Here is a 13,173-nt window from a genome sequence, read left to right as displayed (position 1 = left end):
AATATTAATATTAGTTAACTTTTGTAATTAAATCTTTCAAACTCAAATCTATGAAAATACAAATTTTGTTTATCATAAGAAGGATAATATCACTACAATGCTCAAAGTAATTATTTAATGTCACCAATCAACATAGGTTAGCTGAAATGTATGTATGTATGTATGTATGTATGTATGTATGTATGTATGTATGTATGTATGTATGTATGTATGTATGTATGTATGTAAGGTGGTAGGGTATTTATCAGTTACATATGTAACAGTGGTTGATTCTAAAACTTTCAATCAATTAATAAAAATAATATTACAATTAGAATCAATCATTTGCTAGTTTTATCAGGGTCTATAGATTTCCAGCTCATAAAAACTTTTATTGTAGAGTAATAGTTAATATTATCATAAGATACGTGTATAAAATTTTTGATGTTATTTTTCTGTCTTAGTGTACTTGATTATTATTTTAGGACTCCATTTATCGAAGGATACTCAAGAAGAAGTTAAAAAAATAAAAAAAAGAATTAGTGATCTTTCAATTGAATTTAATAAAAACTGTAACGAAGAAAACACTGTTTTTGAATTTACTGAAGATGAATTGAGTAATTTTTTAAATTTTAGGCTCTTGTTTTTAAATTTTCCACAAATTAAGTTATTGCTGTTAGCAACTTTGAAATTAAAAATTATATTTATTTTAACATGTTGTTTCTGTTAAGCAAATTTTTGATCAGGTTTGTTTATTGATTCATTTCTACAATTATATATAGTTTTTAAAATAAATTTTTTTAGGTGGTATGCCTCCAGATTTTCTTAATGGTTTAAAAAAGGTAAATAGTAAAAAAAATAATTTAATTATTTAAACAATTTTTGTTTTATTTTAGGTCAGTCTTTAATAGCATGATAGTATTACTATATTTTTTATATATTTTTCAGTGTTGTTGATCCTTGGTTTTAGCCATATGACCTTATTCTGACTTTGTTCTTAAAACTTGTATTTTTGTACTTGAATTTTGTATTTATATTACTAGCAGACGAGGCTCCTTAACCTTGGCAAAGACAACTTACCTATGAGAAGAAAAACTTTTTTTTTGATTAAAAAGAATCCAATTTTTTTTTTTTCTGTATTAACCTTCCTAAGGCTGAGGGGCCACTGCAGTTAAGAAGGTTAGGAGGAGCTTAGATTACCTTTCTAATAATCTTCCCAGTGGTAGTAACAGAATAAAAATGCTCAGTCCTGATCTCCATAAATAGTTTATAATAACTCTCTATAACAGTTTAATCCTAGGAAGGGCATCAGGTTGTAAAGAATTACTTAAACTATAATAATATTTAAAATAAAAAAATAGAAGTAAACTTTTCTAAATCACACAAGTTTGTAACCATGGATGTTATACACTCAAAAAAAAAAAAAAAAAAAAGTAAGCATACCTCTACATAATTAAGTCTGCACTGCATTTATATATTTAATTTGCTTTAAAATATATATTTATATATATCAGGCTTTGTTATGAATATAAAATATTCATAATAGTACAAATTTTAAGTTTAATATATGTAATATACATTAATCATTTTCAGTATAAAACTGTTAAAAAAAAAAAACTAGTTAATATATAGTGAAAACAAACATTAATTTTATTTGTTAGTCAAAACAAAAGAAAGCATAAAAGGTGAGAAAATGTGTCATAGAATAATGGAAAATGTAGTCAATTAGTGTAATACATACATCATAGAGTAATAGAAAATGTCGATTAGAGCTTAAATTATAGCATGTAATTAAAAACCAGTTGTTTAAGATCAGGTTTTTCCCACATGTGTAATGCTTCTTTGATTTTTAACTGATACGAAGTTTGGGCATAGTCTTAGTCTACCTTTATTGAGGATGTATACTGAAGTAGCCATCTGTTCGGCTTCAGTACATACATAGATTGAGGGTTTGGTTTAAGGCTGCACAATATAAATATGAAAGGCTTTTTATTATAATTAAAAAAAAAAAATTTCTTACATTATTCTTATTATGTTTTTATACATTCTCTAATAAGTAATTAAAATTTGACCTGCATTTTTAACTTATTAACATGACTGAGGCTAAAAATGCATATTAATTTATCAATAAACATGTACTTAGCTTTGAAATGTCACTGCATACATCATACTGAAATAGCCATAGGTCAGGGCTTCAGTATATAGATTAACTGAGACTTTGGATAGACTATCTATGTATATATCTTTACTTAACAAAACATTACCAGTTGAAATTTGAATAAATTTTTAGCTTATGAATACAATTTGAGATTAAAAAGCATTTTATATTAAAAAAAAAAGTAAAATAACTATATAATACCCAATAAATTGAAAATTATTTAGTTTTAAAATTCAGATTCAAAGACTTAATAAATTGATAATAACTTATTTAGTTTTTAAATTCAGATTCAAAGACTTAATAAATTGATAATAACTTATTTAGTTTTTAAAATCAGATTCAAAGACTTAATAAATTGATAATAACTTATTTAGTTTTTAAATTCAGATTCAAAGACTTAATAAATTGATAATAGCTTATTTAGTTTTTAAATTTAGATTCAAAGACTTAACAAATTGATAATAATTTATTTAGTTTTTAAATTCAGATTCAAAGATTTAATAAATTGATAATAACTTATTTAGTTTTTAAATTCAGATTCAAAGATTTAATAAATTGATAATAACTTATTTAGTTTTTAAATTCAGATTCAAAGATTTAATAAATTGATAATAACTTATTTAGTTTTTAAAATCAGATTCAAAGACTTAATAAATTGATAATAACTTATTTAGTTTTTAAATTCAGATTCAAAGATTTAATAAATTGATAATAACTTATTTAGTTTTTAAATTCAGATTCAAAGATTTAATAAATTGATAATAACTTATTTAGTTTTTAAATTCAGATTCAAAGATTTAATAAATTGATAATAACTTATTTAGTTTTTAAAATCAGATTCAAAGACTTAATAAATTGATAATAACTTATTTATTTTTTAAAATCAGATTCAAAGACTTAATAAATTGATAATAACTTATTTAGTTTTTAAATTCAGATTCAAAGATTTAATAAATTGATAATAACTTATTTAGTTTTTAAAATCAGAGTGAAAGATTTAATAAATTGATAATAACTTAATTAGTTTTTAAATTCAGATTCAAAGATTTAATAAATTGATAATAACTTATTTAGTTTTTAAAATCAGAGTGAAAGATTTAATAAATTGATAGTAACTTATTTAGTTTTTAAATTCAGAGTGAAAGTGGAGATAAATTTCAAGTATCGCTTAAATATCCAGATTATTTTCCATGCATGAAAAATGCACGCAATCCTGATGTAAGAAAAACCCTTGAAACTGCGTTTAATAGTAGGTAGGTTGGCATTACAGATTATAACATTTTTGTTTATTTAAAAGATTTTTAATATTATTAATAACTATTGAATAATATAAAAATAATAATAATGAATAAATATTTAATGTTTAATTAAAAAAAAACACTTTTTTTTGTAAAATTAAAATTTCTGTATCTAAAAAAACCAAGAATTATAATAATAATAATAATAGTAATAATGATAATGATAATAATATATGGTAATAATTGTAATTTTATAAAAAAAAGCTGAGTCTTAGAATATATTATATACTGCAGCCCTGTGTCTTGCAATGCTGTACACTTAAGCAAACTTTATCCATGTATCATCATATTTCTAAAATTTTTAACCAGAGTTTGTCATAGAGTTTAATTTTTATTTATTTTTGATAAACTATACTTAAACTTTCTAACTTAGGAGTGTTACTCATAATATCACATCATAACTATGTTTAATAATGGTAAACCATAATCAATATTATATCATAACTATGTATAATAATGGTAAACCATAATCAATATCATATCATAACTATGTATAATAATGGTAAACCAGTTTTAATTTACAATGTATAAACCAATAACTGAAATTTTTTTTTCTTTATAGTTATGTAAAAATTGTATTTTTTTTTCTGTAATTATTCTATAATGCAATTATAGTTTGTGTAATTTCAAATTTTAGATGCATAAAAGAGAATACACCAATACTTGAGGAGTTAATAGAACTCAGAGACAAAGTAAGGATTTTAATTTTTCCTAAGTTTTGTGATATTGGCTTGTAAATTCGCTAACTCAGAGCATAAATAGTACAGTATATAATAGAACTAAATAATTGGTCAAAAAATGGGTGCTTTTTTGGGTTAGTCAAAAAACTATTTGTAGCTGCTTTTTTGTTAAGCCAATAATATCATTGGTTATAAAAGTATAACAAAATAATATCATTGGTTATAAAAGTATAACAAAATAATATCATTGGTTATAAAAGTATAACAAAATAATATCATTGGTTATAAAAGTATAACAAAATAATATCATTGGTTATAAAAGTATAACAAAATAATATCATTGGTTATAAAAGTATAACAAAATAATATCATTGGTTATAAGAGTATAACAAAATAATATCATTGGTTATAAAAGTATAACAAAATAATATCATTGGTTATAAGAGTATAACAAAATAATATCATTGGTTATAAAAGTATAACAAAATAATATCATTGGTTATAAGAGTATAACAAAATAATATCATTGGTTATAAGAGTATAACAAAATGTAGCATAAAAGTATATAAAAATATGAATATTTGGTTCTCAAAATAAAAATAAAAAAGTAATAAAAACAAGATTAACTCAATATACTGATTGTTCGAGTTTGAATTACATCATTTTGTTAGAGGGTGGGACTCTTACAAGATAGGTGAAAAAATACTTCAACAAACCATAATCTATAATTTTATTTGAAAACAAAGCGTAAACATCTAATTGTAACTGTTAAAACAAACATTCACTATAAAATTAATCATGAAATGTGATATGGTTTTGGAGATGAAAGGAAGATTAAAGTTAATCGGTATAAAAGAAGAGGTAATGTTTCATATATTCCCCTCAATAAAAAAAAGTTTCTTCCTGTAAAAATAGCATTAAAAGTGGGGTCAGATTAAAAAATTATTTGGAGCTGAAATTAGATGTTCCTTCATGGCTGAATAGACAAACAAGCGAGTCTAACACCTGTACCATAAAATTTGAGACTGGCTTTAAACTTCAATAAAAACTTAAACAAAAAAGGTTTTTGATATGTTCATAGAATAACATATGCAGAATACGAAAATCAAAAAAAAAATTTATTACAAGGCTCCATATCTTCAAATTTGGTCAAGTCTAGTGTTGGTACTTTGTAACAGCTTTTGTACAGCATATAGGTCAATCTTACTGGCACAATAATGAATCCGACGCTCAACGCTTAATGTATTATTTGTAGACCATTCATCTTTGTACATATCCCATTTAAACATCGCCCAAAAATCTTCTACAGCACTAGTTTCTGGTAAGTTTTTTTGGATTGTTCTTGTTTTGAACAAATGATACCTTCTGGTTTTTTAGCAAATTTGTTGAATTAGCACAGTAAAATATTGCTAAATCAAGCCAAAATATGTACTTGTTATCTCAATAATATTTATTAATAAAAGGATGTAAGCACTTTTGTAAACACTCTTTTAAATAGATCTCTTGGTTTGTTGCCTGGCCAGAAGAAACAATGTAAATTGATGTGACCCCTTGTGGGAAGGTTGCCATCCATACAAGAAATTTTCCGACGCCATAATACTTAACAATGCCTGGTGTCAAATATTGATTATTTGAATAGTATATATTATTACCAGCTATGTGCTGTCAATAATGAATTCGTGGTCACGCTGTTTTAAACCTTAACCGCGCTATTTTTGTAACTAGAAGAGAAAAATTATATGAGTCTTGAAATTAACTTTAAGCAGTCCCTAAAAAGCAAACAAACAAACATATAAAAAAATTTTTTTTTGGGGGGCCAAAATTTGGGTGCGTGACTTTTTCGTCACAGTGAGCAGAAAAGGAAAAAAAAAATAAAAATTTGGAAAATAAAAAATTAGTAAATTCATATATTTTTATTGACACTAATTGCAGTAATTAGGCATTTATTCAGTTATAAAAACTAAATTATGCAAAACATCATAATTGGTCCTGAAAATTGATTTTATTTGTAACAAAATTGCCAAAAAAATTTGAACAACAATTCATATTTACTAGATGAATAATAAAAAAAATATTGATTCCTTCAAGCACTCGTGATATTTAAACTAGCTCAAACTGTCTAGTAACAAATACCGTATATATTGACTAGGTAAATTATAATACTGTAATTTGAAATCCTTTTCCTAAAACAAGCTTTTTATAGGTCTGTTTTATAAAAATATTTATAATACATTAGGTTATACTCCATGAAATTTCATGAAACAGTTAGATGTTGAATTAAGACAAAGATGAGCATCGCACTTAGTGCACTTGATTACTGACGCTGCCTTACAACTTGGAAATCAGCATCTCCCTCTTGTTACAATTGTCCAATGACCAAATTGATCATTTCGAATACGTTTAGGGGGAATTTTAGTTGCAGCTCCTCCACCTCCCTTAGAAACCTTTGCTCTCTGAAGCTCATCAACATCATTTGATGGTCTACCTCGCTTGGTTGGAACTTTGTTTTCACGAGTAAGACACAGGGCTATTTGATATTTAAATGTTTGAAGTTTTATAATCATTCTAAGATCCGTTATTCCGCTAAGTCTTGCGTCTCGCCAGTATGTGTTCCATGCTTGAACGACTATGGTGTCAAGTAAATGAAAAATTATCCCATGATACCATTTTTTTGATTGTACTGGATTTCTATAAAGGGCAATGAGCATGTCTAGCAGGTCCACTCCTCCCATACATTTGTTGTAAAGTTTCACAACATCCAGACAATCAACATCAATTCTTCTTTTAGTCACTCTGTCATAACGACTTATTTTGCCAGGGGGTGCTATACCAGCATAAGTAGAAACTAACATTATCCCACGATTATCATACCACTTTATTGCTCGCACCTCAACATCATTGAAGAGAGTTGTATGAATAACAGACCCACCTCTCCCTTTCTTTTTGAGTTCCTTATCATTTGGCACATTGCAACTAGGTAATTTATTCAACCGAGCTGTGCCAACATAATGAATACCTTCTTTTTCACAAATTGATACAAGATTCATACCTGTGAACCAATTGTTACAATATATTTTGTGTCCTACATTCCTAGGAATGTTTTGAAGAAGTCTCAGTACAATATTTCCTGATGACATAATATCAGGTTGACCAGGACAAGTTTGTATAGCCCCATCATAAATCTCAAAATTATTGATTAGTCCATCTACCCCGCATAACACAAATATTTTATAGCCCCACTTCTTGGGCTTTTGATTATACTGTTTGAGCCCCGGTTTACCTTTGAAAGGCACAATTTGTTAATCACAAGATAAATATTTCCCTGGAACCATTTTTGAGAAGTTTGCATTCAATGCATCAGCTAAAGGCCTAATTTTAAAAAGTTTATCTGAGCAGTTTTCAGGATGTTTCTCATTATCGACCACATGAAGATTTTTTTTTATTGTTTCAAATCTCCTACGACTCATGACATCTGCTACTTTATCGTAACGCATCTCTCTATCCCAATACATTCGACTACAACTCATTTTTACAATACACATCAATAAAATTATTCCAAAGAACTGCTCAATTTCCTTTTCATTTACATTTAGAGGCCTATTTTTATCACATTGTAGGGCATAACGATTTGACTCTACAACAATGTTTGATAAAATTTTATCATCCAATATATCACGAAAATATTGAATTGGTTCTTTTATGGGCTGACCTTCATATAGTTTTCCAGTGAATGGAACATTGATAGTGGGTATTTCATCTGGATCCTTTCTTCTCCAAATTTGGGGTCTTTTTTTATTACGATTACCTCTAGGACCATTCGATGTGGCTGCCGCAGTGGGACCATTTTGTTCATCAGGTTCATCTGGATCTTCAGTTTCACTTTCTTCTGTTACTTCTGAATCATCTACACAGAAAAAAATGCCATTTATAAGTAAATATTTCTGTATTCAGAAATAGGCCTATGATAGGTAAATAATGCGGAACTTAATTAATTTGTGTCATTGAAGTAAATTAATTTATGCTTACCGGAAGAGTCTGAATCTTGTTCTAACGCTTCAAAAGAAATTGTAGGTTCAGCTTCATTTTCTGATTCATCAGAGCTGTCATCAGGATCAGAGTCAATTGGAATTGGCGCAGCAACTCCTTTCCTCCTTCCGTAAAAAAGTTTTGAATTGAAAGATGCCATAGTATCCCTAACTTGTTTGCCTAAAAATAAAAGAAAATTGTACTTTTATAGAAGACTATTCTAATAATTTAAAGCATAGTTATACATACGCAGGTTGCCTACGTTTCTAGTAAGTACTTTTAGAAAATATTGAAAATAAATCGATATAGAAAAAAATGTTGGGAATATATTTATTATTACTATATAATAATCTTCAATAGTATATAATAATATGCAAAACCTAATATATTAATATATAAAAAAAAGTTAGCCTATTTAGTTAAACAGTATATTGTATGAAGATGGTAAAGATTGATGGATCAATCTTTACCATCTTCAAAAAATTCAATGACATTACATAAATAAACCTATAAGGGGGGAGGAGGAGCGAAGGAAAAAAAACTGTCAAAAACATAAATACACTAATCGTATAATCCCTACAATATTTAAAAATGCGGTATTGTAGTTTTTACAGCAGCCATTCCATGGTAATTGATATAACTACAGCTATGAAAATAGGAACCTAATTTTCTATAAAAAGTACCTTTTTTTACCACCTCAACGAATTCGTCACGAATGCATTTTTAATCATTGTGTTCATTAAAATATAATAAATAAACTTTTTTTTGTACCATTATACTCTACGAGCAGTACATAAAAAGATATAATTATATCAAACACTTACCTCTAAAATTTTGGCTTCCAAGCAGTCACAAACAAAGGATAAATACACAAAGCACTTTAATTGTTCACGTCTCACTGATGATGACAGCTCAAGTATGCATTTCTCATTATAATTGGCTACCCAGCATCACATTTTTTCTCTAAAGCCAATGAAATACGTGGGCTTAAACAAATTCAACCAATCACATCATTTCCGAGCTTTACAGGGAAAAAACCAGTGCGCTACGATATCGTTACAAAGCGCCATTTAGGGTTAAATAAAGTCATTTAAATAATGTAATTGCTGTATATTAAAATCAGCATTTCAGAAATCACAAAATATAAAATATCCTAAACTGTTGTTGGTGTTAGAAAAATAAAGCTATTTGCTATGGTTTTTCATGTACTTATTTTTGTTATTATGTAAAAAAATAATTTTGATTTATTTTTTAAATTGGTTTAAATAACCAGTGATATTTTCGTGGTGTAAATAACCAGTGATAATTTCATTAACAAAAACAAAAATGAAACTTCAACTCTTTTTTTAATGAGAACAAAAATGAAAATGAGTTTTATTTTAAGAATGAAAACTGAAAAAAAAAACGATAATTTTTTAATTTTGGAAAGGAATATAAACTGAATCAAAAGTTATTATGAAAAGAAAATATTTTCATTCTATTTTTAATAAAAAATTACAAGTTTAATAAGAAAGTACTAAAATCCTTCAAAGCTTAAGAAACTAGTAGTACTTGTGACTTTTGACAAGAAAGTAACTTTATTAGGAGTTTAAAGGATATATCTTAATCTTTCATCTACATGTCGCATAAAACGTAACACAAAGTCAAAACAAAGCATCATCTACGAAGACGATTGAATAGAATTCCATTCAAATCTGTTCAAAATTTTGGAAACTGTTTAACAAGATTATGATTAGAAGGCTTCTGGAAACTAAGGCATTTATCAACAAAGTTGAAAGATTTTTTTCAATCTGTGGTCTATTCACGAATGGACAAAGAAACCGAATGTCAGTGTCATTGGAAATGCAAGTTTTCTTAAAACTAAGTTCTCACCTCTAGTCTAGGTCATTTATTTATATATATTGACTTAAATTAAAATTTTCTTTTATTTCAAATTGCAGAACGTTTTTAAGTTTATATTTGTATACAGGGCTGAAAGGGGGGGGGGGCATGTTACACTTCCACCAAATAATAAATTGAAGTTGGCAAATATGGACCTAGTTGGCAAATGTCAAAATTTAACAACTTTTTTTTTTGTTTTTTATTTTAAATAGTCTGCAATTATCCTTTTAACACCCCACCCCTACTCCCTTCATCAAAAAAAAAATCTCCCCAGCCTTGTTTGTATCATATATTGTGCCACTTAATTAGATATTCTCATTTTTGTGTATGCTTATAGCACTGAGACTTACTTCTTTTATATATGCCTACATTACATTAAAGTTAAAAGTGATAAATTTTTTATATGAGAACAAAAATTATTTTGAATAAAAACTGAAAGTTAAATTATTTTAACATAAACACTAATTAAAACTGAAACTTAAATTATTTACTGAACTGAATAAAAAACTAGAAATAAAATTTTCTGAACAAAAATATCACTGTTAATAACAGCTGATAATAAAAGTAATAAAGTTATTTTTAAAAAAATGTTTTTTTTTTTAATTTTATAATAAACCACCTTAAGTTTTTGTTTAAAATGTTTATGTGAAATTAAATATTTTAAATGCAATTTGTAAATAAATTTGTAAAGTTTAAAACCTGTTTTTATATTTTGATTTTTATTCATTTGATTTTAAAATGAATTTATATTGATTACATGTTTTCTATGTTTAGAAGGCTAAAATTCTTGGATTTGACAATCATGCATCTTTTGTTACTGAAGTATATATTATTTTTATTCTGATATGATTTAAACTCTATTCATTGATTAGTTCCTGAGTATTCAAATAACTGGTTGGTTAAATCATATAAATGTATTATTGTATATTTGGAATTATAGATGCGCATGGCAAAAACTGCTGATACAGTGATGTCTTTCCTTGATGAGCTTGCTGTAAAGTTAGAACCCCTTGGTGCACAAGAAGTTACAGAAATGTTGACACTCAAAAAAGAAGAGGTTGTGCATTTTAAATGGTGTGCAAAATATAGCTACACATTTGACAATAACAGAAATTAACTGACTTATATTGTAGTAAACAGAGTATAGATACACTTTTAACAATATATTGTTTTATATTTTAGTGTGCAAAGTATGGCTACACATTTGACAATAAAATAAATTACTGGGATATGCGTTATTACATGAACATGATAGAAAAGTCAAAGTATTCCATTGATCATGAGAAGTTAAAAGAGTACTTCCCTCTATATGCTGTTATCACAGGTTTTATACTTAATACTGCTGTTTATAATTATTAGCACACTTAATGTCAGGCTCTGGACTAGATTATTTGCTTTTTTTATGCCTAACACAATCTGAGTATTAATTTTATATATTTTTGTTTTTAGTAATATCATAGCATCGCAGACAGGCTATGCGCATGCTATGACATAAAAATTAAAATGAATAAAGTTACATTTTCCGATTCTTTTTTTTTTGTTCATTTAAAAAAATTGTCTAAAAGTGTTAAAAGAATTTAATAAGTAACAACCACTTATACTACAAAAGCAGAGTTTTATGGTTCAATAAATCTGCTAACGATTTATTAGGCCTCTTGAAGTTTAAGTTACCATCTGGTGAAGTACTGGAACTCGCCTATTAGTCCATTTTAAGCTGGTGTTTGGATGAGATATTTTGTAGTCTTTTAAAGTAAGATGGAATAATTGTAACAAGAGATAGTTATAATGATTTGCTGTTTTTTTTTTGCTTTTACAAAAATGTGGTAATACAAGTAGTTTTTGCATCATAGCTTAGGATATATTGCAGACTGCTTTTTCAATTGTTTCATTTACAGTTTTGTCTGTTTGCTAAACTTTGTACTTTTTTTTCTTTTAAAATCATTGTCTTTTTGTTTTATTTTTAGGTGTACTTGATATTTATCAAGAGCTTCTTTCTGTAACGTTTAATGAAATTGTTGATGCCCAAACATGGCACAGTGATGTATCACTATATAGTGTGACTGATGTGGCTACAAATAAACGAATGGGCTATTTTTACTTGGATTTGTTTCCACGAGAAGGGAAGTTTGGCCATGCTGCTTGTTTTAGTTTGCAGCCTGGATGCTTTAAAGAAAATGGAGAAAGAATGGTCTGATTTTTCTGAATTTTTTTTTTTTTTAATACATGTGTATAACTATATATAATATATAATAAATAAAATATAATAGTATGTCTAACTAAAATAATACTTACATTACTATAAATTTATTATAATTATATTATTATAAATTATAATTTTTTTTGTTTCTTATATGAATGTAGAACTATATATACATAAAAGGGTTTTGTATTCTTTTTATTAATTATGGCGCATACCAAACTAAAAGGGTTTTAAATTCTTTTTATAAAAATATGAAAAAAAAGTGTAATAAAAAAATAAATTTTATTGCACACATTTTAAACATAATAAATATTATTTTAAAAAAATTAATGATAAGAAATATTAAATCATAGTTAATTATTTTTATTATTTATTAGAGATATACAATTATCGTAATTATATAAAATTAAAACAAGTATATAATTCATATTATAGTAAATTGAACCTGTCATTTCGAAAAGGACATAAGTCCAAAACTTTTAGCAGTTAGTTTATAAGTTTGAATTAAAAATTTCTGTATGATTTATGTTTTTTTTATAAAAAATAAAAAATACATAACTTATATATGTTCTTTATTTATCTATTTCTATGTTTAATTTCTTTAGCAACCTTGACATTATTTAAATAAAAATCATATTTTTGTTGATTTTGAAAAGTTTTAGTAAATGGACTTGTGCCCTTTTCAAAATGACAGGCTCAATTTCTTGCCACTGTCTAAAAATACAAATGTTTGGAAGCACACAAACAAATTATTATAAAAATGTAGAATTTTTTTTTAAATGGTTAAATAAAACTTCTGGTCAACTTTATATTCTAAATGATTTTGATAAAATAAAAGAAAGGAAATAATGATTAAACAAATTTTCTTAAAACAAAAGATATATAAATTAGGTTGAGCATGTGTGGATTTTTAAAATAATTTGTTTCTCAATTGAATTGAATGCTTTAAAA

The 13,173-nt window shown here is 26.2% G+C and overlaps 1 protein-coding gene across 1 annotated transcript in view; it reads left to right on the top strand.

The window, feature by feature from the left end:
* LOC100212290 (thimet oligopeptidase) overlaps positions 1 to 13,173 on the top strand; it is a 38,597-nt gene that overhangs the window by 9,853 nt on the left and 15,571 nt on the right. Inside the window, exons 4-11 of the mRNA XM_065801222.1 lie at positions 465 to 596; positions 784 to 821; positions 3,275 to 3,390; positions 4,073 to 4,127; positions 10,797 to 10,844; positions 10,963 to 11,079; positions 11,205 to 11,346; positions 11,987 to 12,210. Coding sequence (XP_065657294.1) covers positions 465 to 596; positions 784 to 821; positions 3,275 to 3,390; positions 4,073 to 4,127; positions 10,797 to 10,844; positions 10,963 to 11,079; positions 11,205 to 11,346; positions 11,987 to 12,210 — 872 coding nt within the window. The remainder of the gene's footprint in view (positions 1 to 464; positions 597 to 783; positions 822 to 3,274; positions 3,391 to 4,072; positions 4,128 to 10,796; positions 10,845 to 10,962; positions 11,080 to 11,204; positions 11,347 to 11,986; positions 12,211 to 13,173) is intronic.

The sequence above is a fragment of the Hydra vulgaris genome, chromosome 07, assembly GCF_038396675.1.
Source record: "Hydra vulgaris chromosome 07, alternate assembly HydraT2T_AEP".
NCBI lineage: Eukaryota > Metazoa > Cnidaria > Hydrozoa > Anthoathecata > Hydridae > Hydra > Hydra vulgaris.
This window is presented reverse-complemented; position numbering and strand designations above follow the sequence as displayed.